Source organism: Amphiura filiformis, chromosome 12 (assembly GCF_039555335.1).
Source record: "Amphiura filiformis chromosome 12, Afil_fr2py, whole genome shotgun sequence".
In the NCBI taxonomy this organism is placed as follows: domain Eukaryota; kingdom Metazoa; phylum Echinodermata; class Ophiuroidea; order Amphilepidida; family Amphiuridae; genus Amphiura; species Amphiura filiformis.
In genome coordinates, this window is record NC_092639.1 from 22231839 (window position 1) to 22245097 (window position 13259).

General features: G+C 35.8%; 1 protein-coding gene across 1 annotated transcript in view; it reads left to right on the top strand.

The window, feature by feature from the left end:
* The window catches only part of LOC140165946 (26S proteasome non-ATPase regulatory subunit 2-like), a 46693-nt gene that overhangs the window by 18149 nt on the left and 15285 nt on the right, over nucleotides 1-13259 (top strand). The window contains 5 exon segments of the mRNA XM_072189289.1: nucleotides 476-536; nucleotides 783-935; nucleotides 2349-2455; nucleotides 4099-4226; nucleotides 4921-5008. Coding sequence (XP_072045390.1) covers nucleotides 476-536; nucleotides 783-935; nucleotides 2349-2455; nucleotides 4099-4226; nucleotides 4921-5008 — 537 coding nt within the window.

Here is a 13259-nt window from a genome sequence, read left to right on the forward strand (position 1 = left end):
TTTTTTTGTGACGGATAAAAAATCTACCCCCCCTCCTTCGTAGTTCTAGGGTTAAGCTATGATCATGTCAGAAAACATGCACACAGTGGTATAGATAGGGGGCAATGGAGGGCACATGCCCTGGGAGCTGGGATGCCTAATTGAAAAATTCAGCATCGATTGTGTGCTCTCTCTAAGCAGTGAAAGTCAAAATTCACATTTTGAACATATTTCAACATAAATAGTCATTTTAAAAAACATTTTAAGACTGAACTTGATTATAACCAAATTAGCGGTAATTGTGTACATTTTTTCATTCCCCACAATAAATTCTTTCAAGAATGGGGGGGCATTCTGTATCCATGCCTACAGCCGCCACATTCCCTAGCTGCGCCACTGCATGCATGTCTGTCAGTTTTTACTATGCCTCCACAAACCTTGTATGGTCAGTTTTGTCATAATGCTGATATTTGTATTAATTATTTGTTTTCAATAGCTTGACATTATGGAACCCAAGGTACCTGAAGACATCTACAAAAGCCACTTAGAAAACAACCGTAAGTACATGTTAACTACTGCTTTTGAAGGAATCAGGGGTTCCTATTTATGTGATTTAAAGAATATAAAGTTGAGAATTTTTTAACATTCATATTTATACAAAAATGTGATTTTCCATAATTTTCTCAAGCAAGTTGTGATTGCAGTCCTGATAGATTCAGGTAAAGATAAAAATGTAACAGACTTATGATTTCCAATATTTGACATTTTACAGTTCATATATCTTTGTGTTTTGTTTATAACAGGCCCATCATTTGGCCCCAGTGGTGGTCAAGTGGATTCAGCCCGACAGAATTTAGCAGCGTCCTTTGTAAATGGTTTTGTAAATGCTGCCTTTGGTCAAGACAAACTCATCACAGAAGATGGTAACAAGTGGATCTATAAAAACAAAGAACATGGTAGGATTTAGAAATTTTATATATTCTGTTGGTATCGTATTACATTGAATTTACTCTTGTTGTTTTGAATGGCAACTTTGAAATTATTGCAATTGCTTGGTGACCAAAAGATCGGTGGTAGCTATCGGTATATAATCTTGTTGCCAAATGTATCTATATATCATATAGTCTATTTGCCTTCCTTGAGTCAATTCACGCAGGTCTTTGTTTATCTAAAACCGCCTTTAAACTCATGTGTCTGTACGCCAGCACTTTGATTCAACATGCTGCGACTAGTACGACTACTGAATTTTGCACTGACGTCATCGACTGGAAGGTAAAAGTCTATAGCACTATAGACTTAGGCTTAAAGAGTGTGGACTTAGAATAGCCCCTGTCGAACACTATATGGTAAATCTGCCATATTTGATTGTCACAAACAGAAAACCCGTTATAGTGTACGTCCGGCATTTATAGGCAAACAGAGCTGCCAACTCTCCCTCTTTTCGCAGGAGACACCCTACTTTTAAACCTTCAGAACCCTTAATTTTTGGTCATCTCCTGAAAAGGAAATGGTTTCAAATCCATTAAGATGTACACATTTTGACAAATCTCCCTGATTACAACAGGAAATCTCCCTTTTTCAAGATTCAAATGTTGGCAGCTCTGGGCAAAGCCCGAATGGAATGATAACATCCATCATTAAGCTTTAACGTTACAAAGGCTGGTGCAAGCAGCCCTCGAATTAAGGATCTGAAGGGGCACAGCAACTTTTTCAGGGCAAGTTGATAATTGCCTTGGATTTTCACTGAAAAGACAAGGCAGCACAGCAGTTTGTAATATTTCAAGAGGGCATCATGGAAGCTGTTTAAAATTTGAGAAGGGCACCAAGGCAATTTCTCAAAAGCGAAGAAAACACACATAAACAATCTGATAGATGATTTGAGTGCTAACAGAATTGTTTTAGTAACTCTACCCCAATAATAGGCTGGCTATTAACTTTAATTAACTTTATTCTTTTCAAATTTCAATATCAATGATATCAAAATGAGGTTTCTGGGTGCTTATTTTATTTATACTGAAGGGGCCGGGCTGGGGCACCGACAGCAACTTCATTAGAGGGCACGGCAAGTGACTGCCGTAGGTAAAGGACATATTTTGAAGGCATTACGGCAGTGGGGATGGGCACCCACTGCATTTATGCCGTCGGTTAATTCGAGGGCTGGGTGCAAGGCAACACATTACATGCAGAATGCTTACAAGCATGCACATTAAATCACAGTTTGTCGGTTGGCGGTGAAATTATATGGAGGTACACTATTTTGCCCTCCATGAGCGACACATAAACATGGCAGAGTTCAGACTCTTTCAAAAGCATAATGTATGATTTCTATCAAATATAATATAGTGATATCATTTGGTTATTTTCTGTAGGTATGATGAGCACTGCAGCATCTTTAGGTTTAGTTCTGCTGTGGGATGTAGACGGTGGTTTGACACAAATAGACAAGTATCTGTATTCATCAGAAGATTACATCAAGGTGAGTAGACATTAGGGCAACCAAGTTAGTTCAATCGATAAGGCGTTTGACTATGGTGCGAGAGGTTGCCGGTTCGAACCCTGGCGGTGCCTAGTACGCTCAAGCAGAAAAATTGAGTTAGCTTGAAATTCCCCTGGACAAGGAACTGACTGCTAATTTGTCTCGTTGTAACCTGTACGAAACTCGGGGAGCTGATCCTGGTTGCGAAGGTTATTTGTGGAATGTCCAGGGTGTGCGCTCTTGAAGCAGCAAAATTCCTGATTTTGTTGTTTAATGGTTTATGGAATGATGTGGGGCCGTAGTGGGTCAGCTGCAACCTGTAAAGAGTGCTGAGGCTTGTGGATCAACATCTAGGCGTTATGCCTGTGCGTAGCGCACTATAAATCACTGCGCTTTTCTGTGTGGATAGGTGTGCGGATCAAATCTTATCATCTGTTTTGAAACGGAATCAGTAAAAATCTCATCAGTTTTCAGCAGAAAATCAGAATATTTACCAGCAAAAGTTGATTATTTTATCCATGATAAGAAAATTCTCAATAGAGTAAGGATATTTATTCAAAATATCAGAAATCTACCTCTGATAAACATCATTTATTGTTTGTCCAGTGTCTCACTGCACTTGTTGTTCAAAGCCCACTGCTCAATCACAGAACTTGTTTTTTGGTCATTACAGTATTTTGCAAAGACTGGCCGACCGTTTGTCCTGATCATCGTGTAAAAAAAGAACTAGGTCACACCTGCATCGGGTGAGGTTACGCAGCTTTTTCGGCATATGAGGTGCCAATGTGATGATGACGTGATTCAGTTGGCCAAACAGAACCCCACTTCTAACCCCCAAATCGGGCAGTGTGAAGGGTCTTTGCAAAATACTGTAGATTCAGCTTACTGATTTCGATTTAGAAATTGGGTTGGATCAGCCCAATCTGTCAGTCGTATGATCAGGTTCCGCAATTCCTGATCTAGGGTGACTTGCACAATACTAAGATCCACATGAAGTCACAGGAAGGGAGTAAGGAGTTACCAGTCACATTTTTAGCATTGGATGTTGCTGGCATTGCTAGCCTGCATGATGTATATATAATATATGTCATCCTGAATGTATTTTTATATCAGTAACATGCTGCAGATTAAATTTAATTGACTTCAATTTTCAGCCAAGTCATCCTCACTGATCTTTGCCGAGTCGGTTTTTTATTGAGATATAGTAAAGATTAATAATATGTCAACCTTAATTAGTGATGTGTTCAAGCAAAATCAGTCGGAACTTGGAAATATTGATTTTGAGATATGGTCAAACAAAGGAAATATTTCCTTTTGTTTTGGAAACTCTTTAATTACTCATCTTTGAAACTAGTTGTTCAATTGCAATGGGGTTTTTTTTGCAAAATGAAGCTTTGTATATGCTTTTTACTATCCTATAAGAAACTGAAAATTTAATATTCCCGAGTTCCGACTGATTTTGCTTGGTCGCATCGCATATGTCAGCTTATATTGGATGTATTCTTTCTCCGTACTTTCTTTTATTTCCTTTGGTGTTTTCTCTATTTCTTTGTTTATTTCTTTTCTACTTTCTTTCTTTCTCTCTTTCTGTTAATATATTTTTATTTATCTTTCATGTACATTTATCTTGTTATTATTTTCAGTCTGGTGCATTGTTAGCTTGTGGTATAGTCAACTCTGGTGTGAGGAATGAGTGTGATCCAGCGCTTGCTTTGCTATCAGATTATGTACTACACACTAACAACATCATGAGAATAGGGGCAATATTTGGGTGAGTTCAATCAAAACTTAAGTATTATCTGTAATAGGCAAGGGAGAGCAGATTCTGAGTTTCCCATCACATAATGAGAGTTACAAAAACACTGTTTAATGAATAATGACAAAGTTGCCGCACTTGGGTTTCTGAAAATAAAGTCATAATTGACTTTCATTGGCCTTATTGGGAATCAACATATTAATTGCAGGGTGTGACCAGAGCATCCCCATTGGTGGTTATCACCCATACCTATGGACCATAAATGGGTGGTTTAAAGCTAATTTCAAGTATGTTAATTCAGTCATTGATAAGTCACAGTGCTTTAAAATTGAACGTGTGGGGTTCTTGGAAGTAGGTAGGTAATAAGTGGTTGGGCATTTGAAAGTGTCACATTAGCACACAGGTTTGTGTGAATTTCCTTAGTGTTCAGACTTGTGGATACGCAATGGAGATCTTAGTCGTAGCCCTTTAATGCACCCAAGGATCACCATCAACTAATGGGTCAACTGCCATGTTTTCATGATTGTTAATCAGCCAATCAACATGATTTTTGAGCTTTTCTGCATTCACACCCGACACACTGCATATATAACTCTGAGAAATTGACCCTAAATGTTTGTGTTGATATAGTTTTATTACTTTTAAGCAGTGATGTTATGTATCTGGTTGTACCCATGCTTACTTTTTGAATGTTTTCTATTTTCATAAGGTTGGGTTTGGCATATGCAGGGTCTAACAGAGAAGATGTACTCAGTCTTATCTTACCAGCTATCGGAGACAGCAAATCCAGTATGGAGGTATGTAGTAATCTCTTTTCAGAAATGGAGCGGACAGGTTTCTCCCCTGAATTAGTACCAATGTCCCGACTTATGTGCAGCAAGCATTTTAAACTTTTTTTTTCCTACATGTCCACAACTCGGATGAGGTTTCCATAAATGCATTCCATGAAAGTTTGTTCGGTTCTGCCTTTTAAGTAAGATTCATAATATAAGTATGACATGGCATGCACAGAGTTGGGTGCAGCACTTGCGCCAGTTGTACATTGCTTAATGTGTGACTGGCGCATACTTGTGTGAATTAACACAAGCGTGAGTTGGGACTGACATGCACAGCAACAAAAACCAAATAATTTTTTTGCCAAATTATAAGTCAAACAAACTTTAGGGAGTGACTCTTTCAACTGAACAAGAAGGGAATCAAGACTATATTACCTTGCTTTACCTTTTATTAAAAAACAACAACATGTGTTTTCCTTAAACTTTTATTCGTAAGCAATTCTATGGCTTGGAATCTGATTAAGTCCCTTTGGCCTTTGCGGAAGATCTGTTAACCTGAGCTACATGTTTGATGCAAATCGAATAAACAACAGGAATACATACCTTGTGTCGATTCGAGTTTGGTATTGACGTCACTGCGAAACATGCATTCTTGGAATCGCAGCATAATACGCTTGCATGTAAAGGAGGCGCAGTCAGAATTCTCTCTGACATGCAAAGGCACATTTTGGCGTCACTCGCATTAGGCGGAGGTGCCATATTTAGTGTTAGCTTTGGATATCTAATTATTTTCTTTATTTTTCACCCGGGTAAGTCATGTGGAAAATAAAGAAACTAATTAAATGGCCAAAGCTGACATTAAATACAGCGCCTGCGGAAGCGACACACGGTATAGTGTTTGAAAGTACACAAATAACCAAAAACGTGATAAATACACTTACTCCAAATTGAGAAATCATCCATAGTGGATTGTCAGTCATCAGGACTAAAATAGTGTACCCCTAAAATTAAGATATTGGTATCTCTTACAACATAAGTTACTAGAGTTTGTGCATGTACAGACAAGCACACACTTTTTAAAGTCCAAAATTGGTAATAAGAATATATTCTTTTCATGGTTGTTAAAACAAACCATTCATAATAACAGCAACCAAATTGGCAGAAGAACCAAAGATGAATCAAGGATGAACTTTTCCCCAAATATTTCGGGGAAAATTTGGATCAGCACTTTTTAGTTGAGTTCAGGCGTACAAACATTAAAAAAATACATCAGCCTAGGTCATTGTATCAATCTTTGTTTATGTTTATGTAACAAAGTGTTACAAAATATGTACTCATCCAAATTCCAATTCCATTATATGAACATTAGCTAATATTGACATATTGAGGTATGATTGCATTATGTTGAAGTAGTGAATTGCTATTGTTCAGTAAGGGAAATATGTTATAGTTTGTTTGGCTTGTAATTGGCAATAATTATTTGTTTTTTGTTCCTGTGCTCGGCAATAAAGTTCCAACTTAGGCTTTCGTAAACTTACATAAGTGTGCGACCGTCAACACATCAAACAATGCGCAATTAGCGCTAAGTGCTGTGCCAAACTGAATGAACGCCATTGTATATCAATACACAATGCTTTGAGTCTCATTTTTTCGCAAATTATAAGCTGAGCAAACTACAGGTACAGTTTTCAACATTATTGACACTTAGATAAGAAAATAATGTATTTGTAATGCGGTGGGGAAGCCATGAAACCAAATTTTGCGTTTATAATTAGCAAATGATTCAAAAAGAGGACATATACACCACATAAATAATATAACCATTGTTTGAAAATTTGATTACTTGAACACACCAGGTTTTAACCAGCATATGATAATTATACAAGTTCTAATTAAGCTTTCTGACTTCAGTAGACAAAGCAGTGATTCTGGTTTACTCATTGCAGTCACAGTGGGAAAAGCATGCTGGAGAACATTGCAAAAGTCATACTTTAAGAATTTTTGGAAACTTTGATAAATGGCACATAATTAATCAATATTTGTGCCAGATATCAAGTCCCAAAGATTTGGTTTAATAGATACCGTTCACACGTTTGTTCTACAAATTCAGCAATTTTGGTGTGAATTCATTGAAGGGTTTTTGATTTACATTTGTAGCAGTGTTGCATTGTTATGAGATACAGGCCTTTTTGAGGAGATTTTGTTACTTATGCCATCTTAATAGGTTGACTCAAAGCCCTCACATGCATGAGTAAAATTGCCTGATTTTCACGCATTATTCCCGCTGGATTTAGTAAGTTTCATTTTCTGCTATCTTTTTCCAAAATTTACCGTACAAAAATCTCACGCCTGACATCGTCAGATGTAAAAATAGTCGAAAGTCGTAAATCTCAATAAATAATATTGTCAAAAAGCTCATCCCACAGTTTGAAAAAAATTAAGGAAAAAAACTAAATTAAAAAGTGCACTTGCATTAGGTTTTAACTTGGGAAAGGCTTAAAGATAGCCATATCTCTTGCTAAACTTGAACATGTTTCCTGTTTAGCATGCAAGGTTTTCAAATTGGCTTGACTTGTAACAAATTAAAAGGTACAAATACAGTAAAATTCAATAGTTAGCATATGTGCTTTACTATCAAGCACTTTTAAAACATGCAAACATGAAGAGCCCCATCCACAAAAGTGTGAGCAAATCATCGATACACATAGTTATATAGGAACAAGTAAACCTGCAAATGTGTGTCTCAACGACATTCAGTTGGTAAAGGGTTGGACTTTGGTACAATTTCATGTTTTCAAAAGCGCTTGATAGAAAAGCACACATGCTAACTATCGAGTTTTTACAGTATTTTACTCTGCATGTATAGTGACTCATGTATACAGTGATTTTACTCCCTGCTTTGACAGACCCAATAAAAATGTATAGGTAAGCAACAGGTTAATTGTCATGCTGTAATCAAACTAGCCTTATCTGTTGACAGAATCAAAGGAATAACAGTGTCAGGTCAAGTCTCATCAGTCTACAAACACTATGTTGGGCAACACAGGGTTTGTAGACTGGTGAAACTTGACCGTTTTTATTGCTGCCGTTGCACAATAAGAGGCACGTTGACTGGACATGATAAAATAGAGTTCAATGAACAAGAAAAGTTAAATCAGTGATTCGTTAAACAAGAAAATCTTTAAAATCATCAAAAATCATTTGCATTTTTGTAAGGAGTATACACAGCAAACAAAAAATGCTTTACAGAAAATGTTTAAGTGTCGGATTATATAATGGGTATAAAAGGTTTTAATACAATTCAGAAACATTTTTGAAATATTTTAAGTGTTGACAAAATATTTAGCAAAAATGTTTGCAGACAAATATTTTGCAATAACATTTTGACAACAATTGTTTTTTAAAATCTGTTTAAAAATATTTTGATGACCTTTATAACCGGGCATTTAAATGTTTTTGAAACGTTTTAACCAAAACACTTATATAACTCGTTTATGACATTTCAAAAACAAATTTGTGTTTGCTGGGTACGAGTGCTCATGTACTTTGCAATAGGTATATAAACGCATCCCAAAAAGAAAGTATCCAGTTTGATTTTGGTCCATAAGTCAAAGATGGGGTTTTAAATCAAGACCCTACCAAAAGTATGTTACAGATAAATTTATTCCGCACATTTTGATACCTCATTTGTCCAAATCGATGCAGAATTGATGACACACTGATCTTTTGAATGCAATCGCCTCGACTTTAAAAGTTGCAGTAAATTTTATTGATTTGGTCCTGCTATTCAACATGCTCAATATGGGCAGCGATAGATTAAGGCCAGGGCGCATTAGACGTCTCGCTGAGAGCATGCGCCGCAGATGTCTGGGTGGCAGTCATTGATGCAGCAGGAGGACATACCAGATATTGACTGTGAAGAGTGAATGGTATAAAACATTGAGGAAGGAGTAAAGGAGCATCTGTATTGAATAAAACACATGAAGTGAAGTCAAACAGTCTTAGACCGTCTCTGTTATTGTGTACCTTTATGCAGAATCTTATGAAGCAGGAAAACCACATCAATAGGGATTACTGCAACTTTTAAAATTGAGGTGATTGCATTTAAAAGGTCATTGTGTCATCAATTCTGCATCGATTTGGACAAATGAGGTATCAAACTGTGCGGAATAAATTCATCTGTACCATACTTTTGGTAGGTCTTGATTCAAGACCCCATCTTTGATTTATGGACCAAAATCAAACTGGATACTTTCTTTTTGGGATGAGTTTAGTAAGACTGAAAGTGACCTAATATAGTTATGGATACTATTTAAAATTTCATTAAATTTTGGAGGTTGCTATCTGTGCAGATACATACTGCTTCATATAATTGAATGAAGCTTGACATTTTTCAGCATTACAGCTCAACTTACCGTACTTTTCCTGACCAGACAGTCCATGCCAAAATTGTTACTACACCTTTACATTTCATCGAATCTCTTTTTGATGTCTGTCATTTTGAGCATCACACTTGAAAGATGTATGCTATGTAGAAACTTTATTTTGCAATTTCATAATTTGCATATTGTTAGCATATTTGCAAGAAAAAACATGAAAATCAATAAATACCTATATTTTTCACAATTTCAATATTTTATTAGAAATTAAGCATGTAGGCCGTTTGTTATGACTTGATGAATGAAGCTGTTAAACAGATTTTGATATTTTTGCTTATTTTTCCTTTTTTGCCCCAAAATGTATAAAAATCACAATTTTTTGTATGAAATATATTTTCTTTGAATATTTATAAAAATTTCTTAATTTAGGTATAATACAGTGCAGAAAAAGATGTCAAAAAATCTGTTAAACAGCTTTCCAATAAATTGTTCCATTTTCCATTTTGGGTTAAATACTCAATTTTCATGCGCTGGATATTTGAAACATAAAATGAAAACATGTCCATTGCACTTTTTCCTCGAGATATACTATAATATCAAGGTTACGGATATATTATAATCCCTTCTTATCTTCACTGATCCATCAGATACCTATTGTTATGAATGATCAATGTAAAGGTTCAGAACTGGGCTACTAATGGTCTGTCAAGTATCTATAGTTATTTTCACGACTGGGTCAACTCGAAAATCATGAAAGGTCGAATGTAGGAAAAGTATGATCAGTTGAGCTGTACTGTTTTTCATATGAAAAAAAAATTGATGATAATTGAATACACTTGTTCACCTCTACTCTATTCCTACAAATTAAAAATTGTATCCTTTTGCGGGGTTCACTGATTTAGTCAAACAAATTGGATTGGGAGACCTCTGACCTTGTAGTATACGCTGGCAAAGTGACGTAATAATTCGGATTAACTACCATAGCAATAGGTGAAAACAATTTTGAATATATCGCGCTGCACTACAAGCAGGTTGCACTTATCACCTGTGTATGTCTGCAATCATAGTATTGAATACAATGCCACTGTTTTCAAAGATTCTAATCTTACAGGTGCGAGTGATCAACATGATATGGTTTAATGCAGAGGTACTGCATACTAGTGCAGTGCAGTATAATCAAAAATTGTTTTCACCTATTGCTATGTAGTTAATCCGATTATTACGCCACTTCGCCAGTGTATAGCTCTGTGTTTAATGCCATTGGATATAAGCTATATTGGATTGTGATGATGGGGACCAAAATAGTGTATCTATACCATTTTTCACCCTGATGTACACACATGCGCTTAAGGGGGTACTACACCCCTCAATAAATTTGTGTCTATTTTTGCATTTTTCTCTAAAACTAATCACACACTGGTAACAAATATTGGGGCAAGGAATCCAATTACTACACTGAAATTTCAGTGACCCAAGGCAAGCAGTTTGTTATTTATGATACGAAATAAGGTACCGCTAGGATGTACCTCGTTTCCTACAGAACCGCTTGTCTTGAGTCACAGAAATTTCAGTGTAGTAATTGGATTCCTTGCCCCAATAATATACATAACTTTTGTTACCAGTGTGTTATTATTTTTTGAGAAAAATGCAAAAATAGTCACAAATTTACCACAGGGTGTAGACCGTGTAGTACCCCCTTAAAGACGCTGCATATATTTGAAAAGGTTATGAAACCCTTTTACATTTTGATGCGAGATGGCACTGGTCAGTAAGACATGGGATTTATTTTGTTTGTTCATTGTCTTATCATTCTTGGGTCACTAGGAAGACCACATGTGGTACAGTGCCAAGTCAGGTAGGAGGGAGTAATTCTGCATCATATATATCTTTCTCCTAAGTTTTTACATAAATAGGAACATGTGGTTAGGTATTATAAAACGTCTGCTTATTATAAAATGTTTGCTTGGGTTTTCCCCTGAGATACAAGTTCATTCCTTTGTTTCAGATAGACATTTTATTTTTGAAAAGATCATGTACAATACTTAAAATAGCCCCCTCTCAAAAACTAAAGCCTTGCATAGTGCTCTACATTTCTAGATAAGATAATATTTATAATATATGTATAGTAATAGTCCAGTTTTCCTAAGAAAAAGAAATAAATCCGAAACCACTTATCACTCCAATTATTACAGGCCAGCTGGGAGTGAAATTGGCCCAAAGTGGGTAATTACCAGTAATTAGGTTTGTTTTTATATCCTTTTTCGAAGCAAAATCTGACTACAGCTGACAATTATGATAGAACAGCAGTTGATTACTTCGTTTGGCTATTCTCTTGAAATTTTGGTTTAAATTACAAAACGATACAATTGAATACATGAATACAAAACCCACCCAAGTCCATGGGAAGTGATTTTGAGAGAAAAACCTGTGTATCATTTTAATTACTTAAGTTAGATTTACCTGGTCAATATGGTAAGTTTTACGTGCAAATGAGTGGATTAAACTGTATAAAGTATGACGATTAGCATTTCAGGGACTTTGTCGGGTTCAATTTAAATTTTGGACTTGGGTGGTTTTTTGAATCATATACAAAGACAACAACGTTGGAATGAGATTACCACTAGTAAAATAATACAAAATAAAGCACACAGGTATGTATAATGTTGATAAGCATTCTGCCATGTAATAAAAACCACACACGTTCCTTTATTAAACCCATTTCCCCCCCAAAAGTCACTCTCCAGCAATGAATGTGTTACAAGTGGACTTTTATACATACTGGATTTCAATCAACGTATTATAAGACTCAAATCACGGAATTTGGTGGTTCTTTCATACATGCTATTTCTTACATGCTCAATAGACACAGATGATGAATTTGAGTTGTTCTTTCATACATATGACAGGCCTATGTATAGCAACAATTTCCCATGCTTAACTCAATTTGGCCAACGTATGGACTTGGGTGGGTTTTGTATTCATATATTCAATTGCTTGATGATGGTATCACATATACTTGTAAACTTGGAAATATTTGTTTGAACGACCACTTTAAAGGCCTTATTGGAAATGGTCCCCCTACTACCCCCGTACAATGTTGACATGTCCAATATGCTCATCTTCACCATATCTTCTCCCAACATTGTTTGGTGAAAGGGGAAGTGGTGTGCGTAAGGTGAACATTGAGTTTCCAGTGACTTAAATAGCGTGCATACTATATGAAGAAGAACATGGAAATTAGAATAGGTGTTTGGACACATTTTTCCAGGATTGTGGATCATATAAGAAACGGTTCATTGATTTATATGATGTTACAATATTTATACAATAATGTAGGCCTTAAAATATATTGTTTGCTTGTTGTAACAGGCAGGCTCTCTTGTTCCCGACGTTGAAAAATATGATAATTTCAAATAAATCGGGGCCATCATAACATATGTTGCATACTATTCTTTGGTTCAAATCAAATTTGGTAGTAACGTCAATCCTTTTTCTAGTTGCGCCCTTGTATGCATGCGTGTATGCTCTGCACGATTAACTTGAACGATTTGATACAGCAACTAGCAAAATATGCACCTACATCATTACTGAACTTGAGATGAATCAATGTATAGTATCCTGTTGGTCATGCAATACGAAAAGATATCACTGGTTTGTGGTTGTATCACATTCATTAGGTTGTATCAAATGGGATACAGTTTCAATCTATTGATATGTTTTGTATTGAACAAAAACAAACGGGTATCAAATTTATCATTTAGTAGACATGAATCAATACAATTACAAAATGATCAAATTATGCAAACAAAATTGCACGAATCTTCCATTCTTTTTCATCTATTTCTCATGCATATTTTTTATCATATGCGTTACTTAACCTTGTATATTTTAAC